Raw genomic sequence first — 14,917 nt, forward strand, 5'->3', positions numbered from 1 at the left:
TACCTACCTCCCCTCTGGTAACCATCAGTTTGTTCTCTATAGTTAAGAGCCTGTTTCTGGCTTGTCTGTCTGTCTCTCTCTCTCTCTCTCTCTGCCTCTCACTTTCTCTCTCTCTTTTTTTGCCTTTGTTCACTTGTTTCTTAAATTCCACATAAGAGAGAAATCATATGGTGTTTTTCTCTAGTTCTCTCCATGTCATTGTAAATGGCAAGACTGCACAATTTTTTATGGCTGAATAACATTCCTATACACACACACACACACACACACACACACACACACACACATTTATATATATATCACATCTTCTTTATCCATTCCTCTATCGATGAACACTTGGGCTACTTCCGTAATTTGGCTACTGTAAATAATGCTACTATAAACATAGGGGTGTTGAACTGGAAGTCTTTGGCAGGCCATTGACAGGTGAGAATGGGAAGGAGAGAAAGAAGTCATTAGGTGAGAAAACACGTGGAGACTAGAAAGCACAGGTATGCCAAAGGCTGAGCAGGCCACCATGGAGCACAGACTGCTGGGATGAGATGTGTGTGCTTCACAGGGAATGTGAGCAGCTAGATAGAATGGGGAGGATGGGTAAAGGGAGACAGAGACAGCAAGAATAGAATTGGAGTGAAAGGAGCATACAAAGAATTTGTACTTCCTCTTTACGCTATGGAGATCCACCAACAAAATTTTAGTAGGTCGTGAAGGAATAATCCAGGAATGTTTTTGTCTGACTTGAAATACAATGAAACTTCCCTTTCATTCTTTCCTATTTGATGTTTTCTGAAAAGAAATCTGTAAGGAATTTAGAAATACTCCATAATAAATTTTCTAAAAAACAAACAGTAGAAAACATATGTCCAAGTATTTACATTCTAATTTATATTCTAAGTGCAGAGAAGGGCCACTGACTTGTTTTCCATTAGCTTCCCCATGAAAGCTCCCTTGTGTCTCCATCTTTTTTTTTAGAGAGAGAGAGAGAAAGAGTGTGCATACACAAGCAGGCGAGAGGGGCGCAGGGAGAGAGAGAGAGAGAGAGAGAGAGAGAGAGAATCTTAAGGATGTTCATGCTCAGCCTGACACAGGGCTTGATCCCACAACGACCCTGGGATCATAACCTGAGTCAAAATGTAGAGTGGCTTCTTCAACAGACTGAGCCACCCAGGCACCCACCTTGGGTCTCAATCTTGTGCTGAAATGAACTGGCTTCTCTCCAAGTAAGGACACAAGTCAGGCTCCTAATCCACCCATCACTGATTGTCAGTGGTGCCTCCTCATGTTGAGATTGTTTCTGTCAATCAGAAACCAAGACTAGCTGAGCTACAGGTACTTGCTGGAGAATTGCGAACTGACTGGCACTGGGAACTTGCCAGGAATACTAATATTTGAAAGTGATAGTTTAATAGGAAACCATTCATTTAAATTATACAAGTCCTATTATATTAAATTGGAATACAAATAGAGGATTCCTAGACAGCATTATCTCCGGTCTACAGAGAATTCCATCATTGAAATGAGGTGTAGTATTGTGCCTTCTACCATTGAGAGTGTGGAAATAAGAATTATTCACTTTAAAAATATTTCTGCATCTTCTTTTATGTAAGTAGAAAAGAAAAACACAGTCAAAGATACTGGACACTATGTTTTACCACTTCTTTATATTTGGCCTGCTAAGATAAATTTTATATTCTTTTACTTTCAAAGTAAGGTTTATATGCTCTTCTGTCAGAAACTAAATCCTGGACCATTTATTACAAAGGGAATACTGTGCTGAATTTAGGAAGCTCAGAGTCAAATTAATGGCCCAATGATAAGATTCTATTGCATTCAGACATCTGGTATGATCACTTCCTTCCTATAAACCATCTCTGCACTATTTTAAAATTCAATTTGATTTAACAAACATTTACTGAGTATCTACCATATACCAAGCACTAGGCTAGACATTTGGGATGCAGATATAAATATCTTATCTGGCACTTTAAAAAGATATGAAAGCTACCACAAGTCCAGTAAATGGAAGAACGTACATCATAAATAAATATGTCCACATGCATAATACACATTCAATTTTCTAGGAGAAAAGTATCTAATTTGGCCTTTCTTTTTCTTTTTTTCCCCTCAATATACAAGTATAGAAAATTGAGTTGATAAATCATGTAAAGCTCTATATAAAGAAAAACTGTGATTGCTTTCAGCCTTCCTGGTCCAGATATTTCTGCAGGGATGTGTGTTAGCTTGGTCTATTGACTCCAGAGAAGGGACTGGACAGGGATGGAATCTAAAGGTCCTTGGGTGTCAAGGTTCATCCAAAATTCAGGAAATGACATCAAGAATGGGCAGTGGGATTAATAACAGTTGCGCTGGTACTGAGAGCTCTGAGACACGCACGGAGGGCAATTCATCCTAAGGCAGAGCCTAGCCGGGGACAGGAGAGGACAGACTGGAGCACAGGACAGAGCCCAGGACAGGGCTTGGGTAACCTCTGAAGACTGGGCTCCACATAATTAGCTCCAGTCTCGACTGGTTTTAGGTTCAGCCCCTTGAACTGTAATTCTTATTCCAGGAATACCTTAAAAGAAATCAGAGCTCCTAATAATGACATATACAAAAGCCATAATTTCCAAAAAGAAGCTAATAGTATCTTTATTTATTTGTTTGTTTAGATTTCAGGTTTTCAATGTTTATTTATTTATTTATTTAATTTATTTTTAAGAGTCCAGCTTTTTATTGAACAGGTTACGGAAGAGGTTTAGTCAAAAAGCCCAAAGCCCATGTCATCATCAGACTGCTCAGATTCCTCTTTCTTTGCCTGCACTTTCTTCTCAGCGGGGACAGCAGTGGTGAAGGAGGCAGGACCACTCCCTGGTGCAGCACAGGCTGCCACCCGGGCGGGTCCACCAGCCCCTACATTGCAGGCGAGGCTCCCGATGTGGATGTGGACGTTGGCCAGGGCCTTCGCAAACAAACCCGGCCAGAAATGTCGAACATTTACACCAGCTGCTTTAATGAAGGCGTTGATCTTATCCTCTGGGACCTCAGGGTAGTGCAGGATGAGGGCCAAGTAGATGCAGGTAAGCTCCGAGAAGAGACGGAGGCCATGGTGTGGTCAAGTGCGGAGCTGGCGCTGCAGGGTGCGGGAGCCGTGCTAGTGATCGGATGAAGTGAGGGCCTCACCCCAAGGCAGCCTTAGCTTCCTCGGAAGGACCAGCACCTTAGCGGCAGCTGAGGAAAGCCACGGTGTCTTTTTAGGTGAGCCGAATAGACATTTGTGTATTCTCTTGATTTTTCTCCATTATAAAATATACAACTTAGCAGAAGCAATATTTTGCCAAGATTTTATAGCTGGCAACTTCAGATCAATGGCTTAGAAAGCATACATTCTCAATTTTACAGTGCCTTTTTCTTCTCCAGCAATTACCTGTATTTTGGGGACTTTCACATTGGTGAAGCCTGGGACATATCAGGGAAAAGATAAAAGGAGAGGTTTTATAATGAGTATTGAAGGGTCCTAGAAGAGCGCTTTTGTTCTTCTTCCAGAAATAGTCATATACTTGAAATTATAGAGTCATTCTAGTGCATTCGTGGACCAATGCTGTAAAATACTGCTTTGCCAGTTTTCACTACACAGAATCTGGAAACTAAAGGTCAGTTTTCCCCACCAGCTTGCTCACAGATGTATGTCTATACCACCAAACTGGGATGTCACTGAGGCCATCAATACCCTACCTATCTAGGGATTCTGATTGGCTTACATGTAGGTAACTACATGTGAGATTTTCCAGTTTCAGAGTTTACTTTTGCATCTCATTCATGCCGTGTTTTACCCCTTCTTCCTACTGAAATTCTATCCACTGTGCTTCATTACGACTGGATCATGAACAAGCCATGCTCTCTGAAACTAAGTTCCACAGGGTCTACCATGTCAAGCTGAACAGCAAGGACAGCAAGCACTACAGGAAGCAGAAGAGGAGAAATGGCCACCACCGTCACCACTGTGTTCCCCTAAGTCCTAGTCACAGGGGTTACAATGACCAAAAAATAGCATCCCGGAGTTCCACATTTCTCTGAGCCAGCCAGTACCATTGCCACATGGGCCCACCTGCCCCCCAGCAGAGAGACCCCCCCCCTTCCCATACCCTTTCAGGGCTGCCTTTCTGATGAGGAGCACATTCAGACGTACAAGAGGCAGGTGGGGTTCTGGGCTGTGTGGTCTCAAGGTCTGAGAAAGGAGAAGTTGAAGGAGTTCATAGTTCATTGAAGGGCAGGCAGGGAGGCCTTTCACCTTTTAATTTTAACACACCACTGTCAAAATCACTGCCACTAGGGTGCTGCCTATTGTGTGATTTCCCTTTAAATCAATCCGTTATGAAAAATACGGAAATGTATCCCTAAAGGAGTCAAAGAGCTTCATGGGGCTGTTATATTTATTTTTAAAGTATGCCAAATACAAAACGTTTAAAATAACGTGTTCGTGCATGGATCACCAAGAATGTAAACTATTATAAGTCATGGCTTGAAATTAAGTACTTTCCAATTTATAACCACACTTGCAGGTTTTAAGCATAAATATTGCCAGTTGATTTGGAAACTCAGTAAAGAAGAGCATTCCAGATGATTGCTTTTAGGAAGGTGTAGAATGAGTGCAGCTTCTGTCTGGTGTAGTTTCCACAGCTCTGCTTTGTCTCCATCATGGGCCCTCCTCCCATTCTTGCAACCTGCAGAGCCACGAAGGCAGCCCAAGCATCTTCCACTCACAGGTCTGTGCCCCGTGACTATTCTGTCAAATTATCTGCCTGGTAAACAAAGTATTTGAACCTCTAGCAGGGGATTACGTGTGTGTGTGTTCCCCATAGCCAGAAATCCTCAGAACAGGATGCTCAGATCAAAAGATAAGGGAAGTCAGACCTTGAAAGGAAAATAGTCTAATTACCTGTTTTTCAGGAGTCCATGAGAAATTTATTAACAATCAATTGGCCATTACAGAGAATGGACATAATGGTTAACAAGATGGAAGAAATGGTCTCTGCACTAACACAGCTTTTAATGAAAGGACAAAATGCAGAGCTGACTTAAGACTTCTGACAGTATAATATAATGTTGGTAGCCATCAAAATGCACTAGGAAAGCTAATTAGCAGGTAACTCTGCAACCATAAAAACATTCTTTTCTTAAATGGGAAACACCAGAACCATTCAGACCTTTAGTGTATTGAAAAGGAATCTACAACTGAATACCTAAACATCTTTTTAATTAAAGAAACATTTACACACAGTGAAATGCAAAGATCTTACGTATACAATTCAATGACTTTTAATAAATGTATACACTGCATTAGCCAACAACCCAGGGGAGATCCAGAAACTTCCACCATTCCAGAAAGTTCTCACTTGCCACATTCTACTCAACTTCGTTTCCACCTCCCCTAGCCATAAGGAACTGCCATTTTGATTTCTATCACAATAAGAGTCCTTGAACTTCAAATAAACATATTATAAAATTAAGAACTTCCATGTTTCCTTCTAGAAGTTTACATCTGGCTTCTTTCCCTCCATATAATATTTCTGAAGTTCACTCACATTATTCAATGTATCCATAGTTTATGCTCTCTCTATTCTTCTCTCCTTCTTCCCTCGAAGGACATTTGGGTTGTGTCCAGTTTGGGAATATTATGAAAAAAGTCACTAGAAAAACTGTGAGTAAGTTTTTGTTTGACATATATTTTCATTTTTATTGTGTAAATACCAAGAAGTGGAATTCTGGAGCGGAGTACATATATGTTTACATTTCCTAGAAACTGACAGTTTTTTCTAAGCGTTTGTACTGTCTTACATTCTGCCAACAACGTGTGAGTGCACCAGCTGCTCCACATCTCACCACCATTTGCGATGTCTGTCTTCTAGCATTAGCTATTCTGAAGAGCAGAAAATAGGATTTCATTGTGATCTTAGCTTCCATTTTCCTGATGAACAATAACTGAGAATATTTTTCATATGTTTACTGTTACTTGCATATGTTCTTGTGTGAGTATCTCTTCAAGTCCTTTGCCCATTTTATTTTTATCTTTTAGAGAGAAACAAAGCACAGAAGGGGGGTGAGAGGGGCAGAGAGAGAAAGAGAGAGAGAGGGTGAGAGGGGCAGAGAGAGAGAGAGAGAGAGAGAGAGAGAGAGAGAGAGAATCTTAAGTAGGCTCCACACTCAGTGCAGAGACTGTCATGGGGCTCGATCCCACAATCCTAGGATCATGACCCAATCTGAAATCAAGTCAGACACTCAACCAACTAAGCCAACCAGGTACCACTTTTAAATTGCACTATTTGTCTTTCAATTATCGGCTTATATTAGTTCTTAAAATATTCTAAGTACAAGTCCCTTGTCAGGAAGATATAAGGGAAGTATTTTCTGCAGTGTGTGTCTTGCCTTTTCAGTTGCAAAATTTGTCTTTTGATAAACAGAATTTTTTTCATATGATGAACTACCATTTATCAGTTTTTTTCTTTCAGGTTAATGCCTCTGTATATTGTCTTTACTTCTTTCAAGGTCACAATGCTATTCTCCCATGTTTTCTTCTAGAAAGCTACAAGTTCAGCTTTTATGTTTATGTCTATGATCAACTTCAAATTAATTTTTGTGAATGGAGTGAAATAGGGGTCAAAAGTCTTATTTTCCCCTATGTCGATCCAGTGTTCCAATACCATCTGTGGAAAAGATTTTCTTTAGTCCTCATGCCTTGGTCAAAAATTAATGGACCAGCAACATGTGAATCTATCATGTACTTTTTATTCCTTTAATCTGTGTGTCTATTTTTATGCCAAGCCACACTGCCCTGATTACTATAGGTTTATAGCAAATTTTAAAGTCAGGTAGGTTGAGTCTTCCAACTTTGTTCTTCTTGACCATCACTGCTTTCTATATATGGGTCCTTTACATTCTATTTACATTTTGGCTTATCAATTTGTTTTTAAAAAATTAAGATTTTTTTAATCGAGATTGTGTTGAATCTGTATTTTTCAGGTTTTTAGTATATTGTTTTATAAGTAACAGTCATGTTGATTTGGCTTAAAGTGTTAACTATTTTACACCCTTACTAATCATCTTTTTGTCTGATTTTCCTACTGATTACGAAGAGTTGTTAAAATTGCTGATTGTGAGGGATGCCTGGATGGCTTAGTTGGTTATGTGTCCGACTTCAGCTCAGGTCACGTCAGCTGTGCTGACAGCTTAGAGCCTGGAGCTTGCTTTGGATTCTGTGTCTCCCTCTCTCTCTACCCACCCCCCACTCATGCTCTGTCTCTTTCTTCCAAAAATAAATAAACATTAAATTTTTTTTTTAATTGCTGATTGTGAATTTACCCATTTTTCCCTCTAGGGCTATTGGTTTGCTTCATATATTTTCAAACTGTTAATAACGGAATGCACATTCAGATTTTTTTGAATGGACTCTTTTATCATTTTAAAAACATTTCCCTTTGTAAATGGCGATACTCTTTCTCTGATTTCTATTTTGTCTAATATTCATAGCATGTTTGATGTTTGTTGTTGGCCCAGTACATGTCTCTATCTTTGATATTTTTAAAATTGTTTTCACTGTATTGCAATATAATTGGTATACAGCATTGTATAGGTTTAAGGTGCAAAGCATAATACCTTGACCTGATATGTTGTAAAATGATTATCACAATAAGTTTAGTTAACATCCATCATCTCATATAGATGCCCACACATACACGATGTTTCTTTTTCTTATGATGAGAACTTTTAGGATTTACTCTCTTAGTAGCTTTTAAATACACCATAGAGCAGTATGGTGAATTTATACATACATTTAAATTTTTTTTCTTTGAGTGTGGTTGGCACACAGCGTTACATTAGTTTCAGGTGTCCAACATAATGATTCAACATCTCTACATGTTATGCTGTTATGCCAGGCTCACCACAAATGTAGCTACCATCTGTCACCGTAGAACACTATTACACTATCACTGACTGTATTCCTTAGGCTGTGCTTTTTATTCCTATGAGTTATTAATTCCGTAACTGGACACTTGTACCTCTCATTCCCCTTCACCCATTTTGCCCAACCCCCTCCCCCAACCCTCTGGCAACCACCAGTTTGTTCTCTGTTCCTTTGGCATTTCTTGTAGTGCAGTTCTGCTGGCAACAGATGCTTTAGATCTGGTTTATCTGAAAATTGTCTTTATGTTATCATGACTTTTGAAGGACATTTTTAACTTAGTGCAGCATACTAACTTACCACATGACTTTTTTCTCTTCCAAAAATTTAAAGATGACATCCATTGTCTTTCTGGCCTCCGCTGTTACTGATGAAATATTAGCCATAATTCATATAGTATACATATATTCCCTATATGTAACGTATCTTTTTGTTTTTTCTGACAACTTTGAAAACTTTATCTAAGGTAATCAATAGTTTATAACATGTGGCTCTCTTTATATTTGTTTTTCTTGGGGTTTACAGATTTCTTGAATCTGTTAAGTTGACTTTTCTTCATGACATTGGGAAATCTTCTATCATTACTTCTTCAAATACTCCTTTTTCCATTCTCTTCTCTTCTATCAATTTTATATTGCTCCACATGTCACAAAGGTTCTGTTCATTTTCTTATAACACTTTATCCCTTTCCTTAAGGTTTTACGGTTTTTATTGGCTTCTCTTTAAGTTCACTGGTTCTTTTCTATAATGAGCAATCTGCTGGTAAACCCATTACAGGAATTTTTCATTTCCAATATATTACTTTTAAGTTTCAACATTTCTGTTTGGTTCTTCTTTCACTTTCAGTGTCTCTGCTGAGTCCCCCTCTCTATTCAAGCATCATTTATATGGTTTCCTTTAAATTCCTGAACATATTTATAATAGAGTTCTTAAGTCCTTGTCTGTTCATTCCAACACCTTGATCAGCCAGAAGTGTGTTTCTGTTGTCTACATTTCCTCTAAACTCTGCATCACTTTTTTACTTATTGCACTGGTTCTTTGAATATCAAATATATTTATTTATTTTTTTATTCTGGGCATCATGGAATCAAGTCATGGGGAATCTGAATTGCACTTTCCTCCTTTAAAGAGCATTGGTATTTGTTACACTAATGGCAGAATCTCTGTCGTGCATGGTTTTATGCTGTATATAGTAGATCTGCTTTGTTTCATTCTCCAGCTCTAGCACGTGACCCTTAATTTAGAGTGTAATGACTCTTCCTCCATGGCTTACACCACGGCTTTTGGTGTAGCAACTGCCTGAAGGGTGGTTGGGGAGGCTTCTTTACTCTGTTCCGCCGGAAATCCCATGCCGCCCAGGACTGCAGAACTTCACCTCTATGTTCATCTGTTGGTCCTGCAACAGACTTTCTGAGGTGGGCTTCACAGAGCCTGCCTCTGAGCATGCGTGGCCCAGCCCACAGCCAGTGTCTTGAGACATAACCACACCAACTCCTTGGTCTCTCTGTCTCTCCCTCTATTCTACTCCACAAATTTGTCCTGACCCCCATTACCTGCCTCCTCATATCAGCAAGACCACTGCCATCTGGGTAGGCTTCAAACCCTGTTTCACCTTCAGAAAGTACTCTACAGTGTCTCTCTTCTCTCGAGGTCACAGTCCTGCACTGAGTGGTTAGACACCATCTGAAAGCATTGCCTCATCTGTTTTGTCCAGAGTTCTGTTGTTTATGTCAAAAAAGTAATTCAATACCAGTCATTTCATCTGCCAGAAGCAGAAGTCTACAAGTAATTAAAGCAGGATTTTAAAAATAATAAAGTGAACTTTATTCAAGGACATATCCTAAGCCCATGTTAACTTACCTTAATCCTTTCCATAAAACAAACAAAAAAAAAAAGATTTAAATTCCCTTGTTTTGGATTTCTAAATGGGAAAATAGCTTTATATAAATACATTTCACCTCAACGTTAAAGATGACCATATGTTATATGATTTCAGAAAAGATGATGAATGTTAATACCACACAAGCTATGTCACATAAAGGATATAATGACTCATCTTCCTTTCTAGGGAGAGAGGCCAGTCATCACCCACAAGCCACAGCCCACAGAGGGAGAGCTGGCAACACTCGACTGCCCAGAGGGTCAGCACGGTGAGTGACTGACGTGGTCACCATCAATAATACTCGTCCACTTACACTTCTATGCATCGCCACAAACCTGCCCCGGGCTAAAATTAATTTTGTAGAAAACCAGATGCTCAAAACTACAAACCTCTTTCTGTTCAATTACAAACTAGTAATTACATATATTCAGAAAATACACTAAAAATATGTCTTCGGTATATAATTCTCTATCCAATACTGTTCTGACAGGTTCATCAGCTGAAATACACTTATTCTTTAATAACAAACTTCTATTCAATAGTCTTTATCCTTGATTTTCAAAAGTAGTTAGTTTGGGGGCAGTTTCTGAAAAGGGCATCCTATACATCATTATTAAAATTGAAACTCAGTGATCAATAAAATTTAACTACTACTAACAATTAAATTATACAAATCAAAAGAAAAAATATACAAGTCAAAGATCAAAGGAATACAATCTTATGTGGTAAAAGGATGGAGTACTAGGAAGAATAAAATTCAGAAAAACAGTGAGAAAATATGCATTTATTTACCACTGAAAATAAAGCATAGAAATATTAGTTGAATTCTAAAAAGAGTGAAAATAATTGTTTTACTGTGATGTTTGACCTAAATCAAAACTGAAGAAAGCATTGAAAATTGCCATTCTCATTAATTTAAGCATGACTGCTTAGAATTAGAAATTCCTAGCCTTTTAATTTTACCTTTCCTTAGCACTCTGCCTGAAATAAATAGATGAACTAATAAATTGGGAAATATGCCAACCTAATACACACAGCAAAAAAGCATGATTTTAATAGACAAAACTGAATATGTAGGTATGCAAAATTAATATGAAGCATATGCATACTTCATAGTACATCATCTCTCACTTTTATAAATGGTCATTAGGACAGAGCTTGAGGTCATCAGAAGTACAACTACTGCTTTATTTCCAGTTTTCTCTTGGTAAGTCTAGTGATGTTGCCTAGCAATGTAGAGCTTTGTTACCACTCTAAAATACTTCTCAATTACTATCTTAAAAAATAAAAATCACAACTGACATAATAGACCTATACCAGTAACCTTCCATGCTCTTCAATCTGAATTTTTTTTCCTACATTTCCAACCTATCGGGTCCTATTTAAACCCAGGAAAAAGATACCCTGAGTTTCTACACCACTAAGTTATAGCCTTGAAGAGTTTTTTTTTTTTTTTTCAAATGGGATGCAATTTGGTCTCGGAGTAACAGATGAGTGCTCACTGGGTGTACGTGTACAAGTTGTCTCGGGAAAAACAGTTTAGGGCTTCTTAGTTTTGCTTTGTTTTGTTTTGTTTTTCATTCCTCACACAGATAAAGAGGTCATGTGACTACCATTCTCCAGCCACCTGTATCACATAAATCCCAGGTTTATTTATAATAGGTAGTCAAGATATACAAAGAATACCCTGTTAAAAAAATTCTTAGATATGAACTTCTTAGATAATCTGTTACTAAATCTACTTGAAATATTTACAGGATGTCTAGTGGAGGTCAGTACTTGGCCCTGCTGTCCTTGAGAAGGGCAGGAGAAAGCTAGGACCACTGTTAACTCCTTCCTTCCCAACTAGGGCACTACTGGACCCCTAACCATGAACTCAGGACCATAGTCAGACATTTGTAGTCATGCTACAATGTATGGAAACCCCAGTGGGGCAAGTATCTTAAAAGGGGCAGGTGCAGGGGCCAGACTGATAAGATTCACATCTCTTCTTGGCAAATTGCAAGAATATATGAGTAAACAGGATGATTTACTAAAAGTCGGTTTTACATGGCCAATATTAATTTAGTTGGCATTAACAGAGTGGTATGCATGAGCTTGTCCTAGGCATAATATCTTGATTTCAGGGAGAAAATACAGTACAATGCCCTTATGATTCTTGTAAAGAAAAGCACCAAGTGTAGTGCATAATGTAACTTTGGTGCAGTTTCATGAATTAATTGATGGTTAAACCATGGTAATCAAACATATTTGTTACTGAGACCATTCACCATCTTAAACTAAAAAATGAGTTATGTGGTACAGAGCCATTTTTAGGCTTTAGTCTGTTTAAGGTGCCTTTGCTTTGGTTTGAAGAATAAATAGCTAAAAGTATAGAAGGATGTATTAGGTGACACAAAGTGAAAAGGAATTTAATTTTTTAATTGGATAACCAGAACTGGAATAACTAAAATTTAAGAGGTTCTCAGCTGGTTGGAATGAATGGCTGAAACCAATACAATTATATGAAGAGACATAATAAGAAAGTACTACGTTGGGATTTTCATCAAATTATTCTTTAAGTACAGAACAGGGGTTGACAAACTGTGGCCCGTGAGCCAAATCTAACCCCCTCCTGTTTTTGTAAATAAAGTGTAACTGAAACAAAACCACACCTGGTGAGTTACATATCATCTCTCTGGCTGCTTTCTTGCTACAATGGCTAGTTGAGTGGTTGCAACACACACCGAAAGGCCTGCCCGAACCAAAGTATTTTTTCTGAATGTTATCTGTCCAACAGGTATTTGGATACTTATAAGGTGGTGGCTGTCATGTCTCTAACCTTCCTACCCAAGAACTCTGATGGAGACTCCGTGTTCCTCACTGGGATGCTTTTTACTCATTTGGGCAAGAATTCCTCATTGTGCAGGACTCCCTGTCCATTGAAAGGCATTCACATCTCTGCCCTTTGATAAGCTGTAAGTGCCAGTAGCACCTCACACACGTCACCACCCCCAACGCTGTGACAGCCAATATGTCCTCACACAACTCCAAATGCCCTACGTAAGCGGAAGGGGGCCACAGTACCCTGGGTTAAGAACCAAGCTGAGATGATATGTTGTTGAAATCCCAATGGAAAATTATTGAGGGGTCTCCTTCCACCCCACAAGACTCTCCATTTGCTGCCCCCTTCATTCATTTGTGCAACAAATATTTACGGAGCACCTCTTACAGGGAAGACGCTATGATCCCACTACTTCATCTGAGGCTGGCTGGAGGGCAGACTTTTTCCCATAGCTTAACCAACAGTTCCTGCCTCTATCATTAGTCACATCTTTTTATGAATTGCTCAGCTGAACTACGCAAGCAGAGCAACACTTACACCCAGCAATCCTGCCTCGAACCACAGCGGAGAGGCAAATTGCCTCTGGCTCACCACAGATCCTTGCGGACTTTCACTAAGTGTTGTGGAGAATAAAGCTGAAGAACCACAGGATCTCAGCACCCTAGCAGGTCTGCTGAGGAAACATGACAGCTGAAATCAGTTCTGAATCTCAGAAGAAAGGGATTATGGTAGATGACCTCTAAAGCATAATTAAAGAAACAAAAAGGAAAAAGATTCTAAGTCCTTTCCAGGGCTAGCATACCAAATGGAACCCTTAGTATCTTAGAAGAATTAAAATATAACTCTAGATAGTCTTTACTACGTGGAAAATATAGCATTAAGAAAGCATTATGTTAGTGGCTTGAGAAAGTATAATTGAAATTCTTAGCTCACATTACCCTGCAAACCTCCTAATACTACCAGTCCAGACTTGAGGTTAATTTATTATATTTCAGCTCTTAGGCACACCGTGATATCTCATCACAGACAACAGAACCAAGCTATTCTCAATTCTCTCCCTGAGTCAGTCCCATGTAGAGCTTTCTTTCTAAAATTCCCAATTTCGGGGCCTGCCACAAATCTCAGGCATAAAGAAAATAGTAAGAACAGACAAGCCATAGAGTTTATTGCAATAAAAAAAAATCTCATTCGTGGTCCTATCTTGTTGTCATGAACTATTCCGTTGAAAGTTCAGGTCACAGTAAATCTTACTGATGCTGCATTCCAATCCAGGTAGAAAGGGATCCACTTTGATTTATAATTTCAATCTTTGACTTTCTGTATGGTTTTTAGGTAAAATTAATGCAGCCTCATAAGTACTTTGAAATTTTGTTTCTAGAGAGAGAATACTCTAAATGTGTTTCATGTGCAACACTCACTAGGAAACTATGAGGAATATCTATTTTCTTATGACATCTAAAAATATTATGTTTTTAATATTAATTTTTCATTATTTCACAAGACACCCTAAATTTCAACATAACCACCCTTCACTATTGCAATACCAACATTGTAACATGTTTTCAAAGTAAACATTTAATATTTGAGTTATCAAACAATGGAAAAAACATGTAGACATCCAGAGCTAAAATAAAATGAATTCATTAACATTTTTTTCATTATTTGTACTTCAACATAAATTATTAACTTTATTTTACTTAACCTAAACTACATGGAAATTTTTAGAAGATAGGTGGACTTATTTTACCCCAAGTGCTGTTTTTATAACTTCCCACGAAATGGTGAATCTGATAAGAATATTTAATTACGCATTATGTACATGCTGGAGTTTTCCATCCAAAGGCAATATCAACAACACTAATGAGCATCATCAGATGCCACGCATGTCAAAGTTGTTGGCCTGAAGTAACTTACAATTGAGTATAATTGACAATATATGGCCGTGATAGGAAGACAGACCTCAAGGTGGACACACATAGCTTGATAAATGCTAAAATGTTCACTGATAATAAAATCCACATATTGGGGCAGTAAACTTGAATGTTCCAAAGCTTATTTTCACAGCCCTATAAGCTTTGCTATGCTGCATGTATTAACTAGAACAGAGTATCACCTGAAGAAAGGAACATGGTCGAAGATAATTAGTATTGTATGCCCAGATCAGCAGTAGAATGAAAAAAAAAAATGGACTGCTCCAGAGATATATCACCTAACTTACCTCGGAAGCAATTTTCTAGGGAATTGGAATATGAGA

At 38.4% G+C, this 14,917-nt stretch overlaps 2 protein-coding genes across 2 annotated transcripts in view; both read right to left on the reverse strand.

The window, feature by feature from the left end:
- The window catches only part of NKAIN3 (sodium/potassium transporting ATPase interacting 3), a 696,415-nt gene that overhangs the window by 552,944 nt on the left and 128,554 nt on the right, over positions 1-14,917 (reverse strand). The window lies entirely within an intron of this gene.
- LOC128312905 (60S acidic ribosomal protein P1-like) lies at positions 1,034-9,402 on the reverse strand. Its single transcript, XM_053208660.1, has 3 exons — positions 9,231-9,402; positions 4,143-4,225; positions 1,034-3,106 (listed from the first exon to the last, which is right to left on the reverse strand). The coding sequence occupies exons 1-3, from the start codon at positions 9,400-9,402 to the stop codon at positions 2,756-2,758; spliced, it is 606 nt and encodes a 201-aa protein (XP_053064635.1). The 3' UTR covers positions 1,034-2,755.

This window comes from Acinonyx jubatus, chromosome F2 (assembly GCF_027475565.1).
Source record: "Acinonyx jubatus isolate Ajub_Pintada_27869175 chromosome F2, VMU_Ajub_asm_v1.0, whole genome shotgun sequence".
Taxonomy (NCBI): Eukaryota; Metazoa; Chordata; class Mammalia; order Carnivora; family Felidae; genus Acinonyx; species Acinonyx jubatus.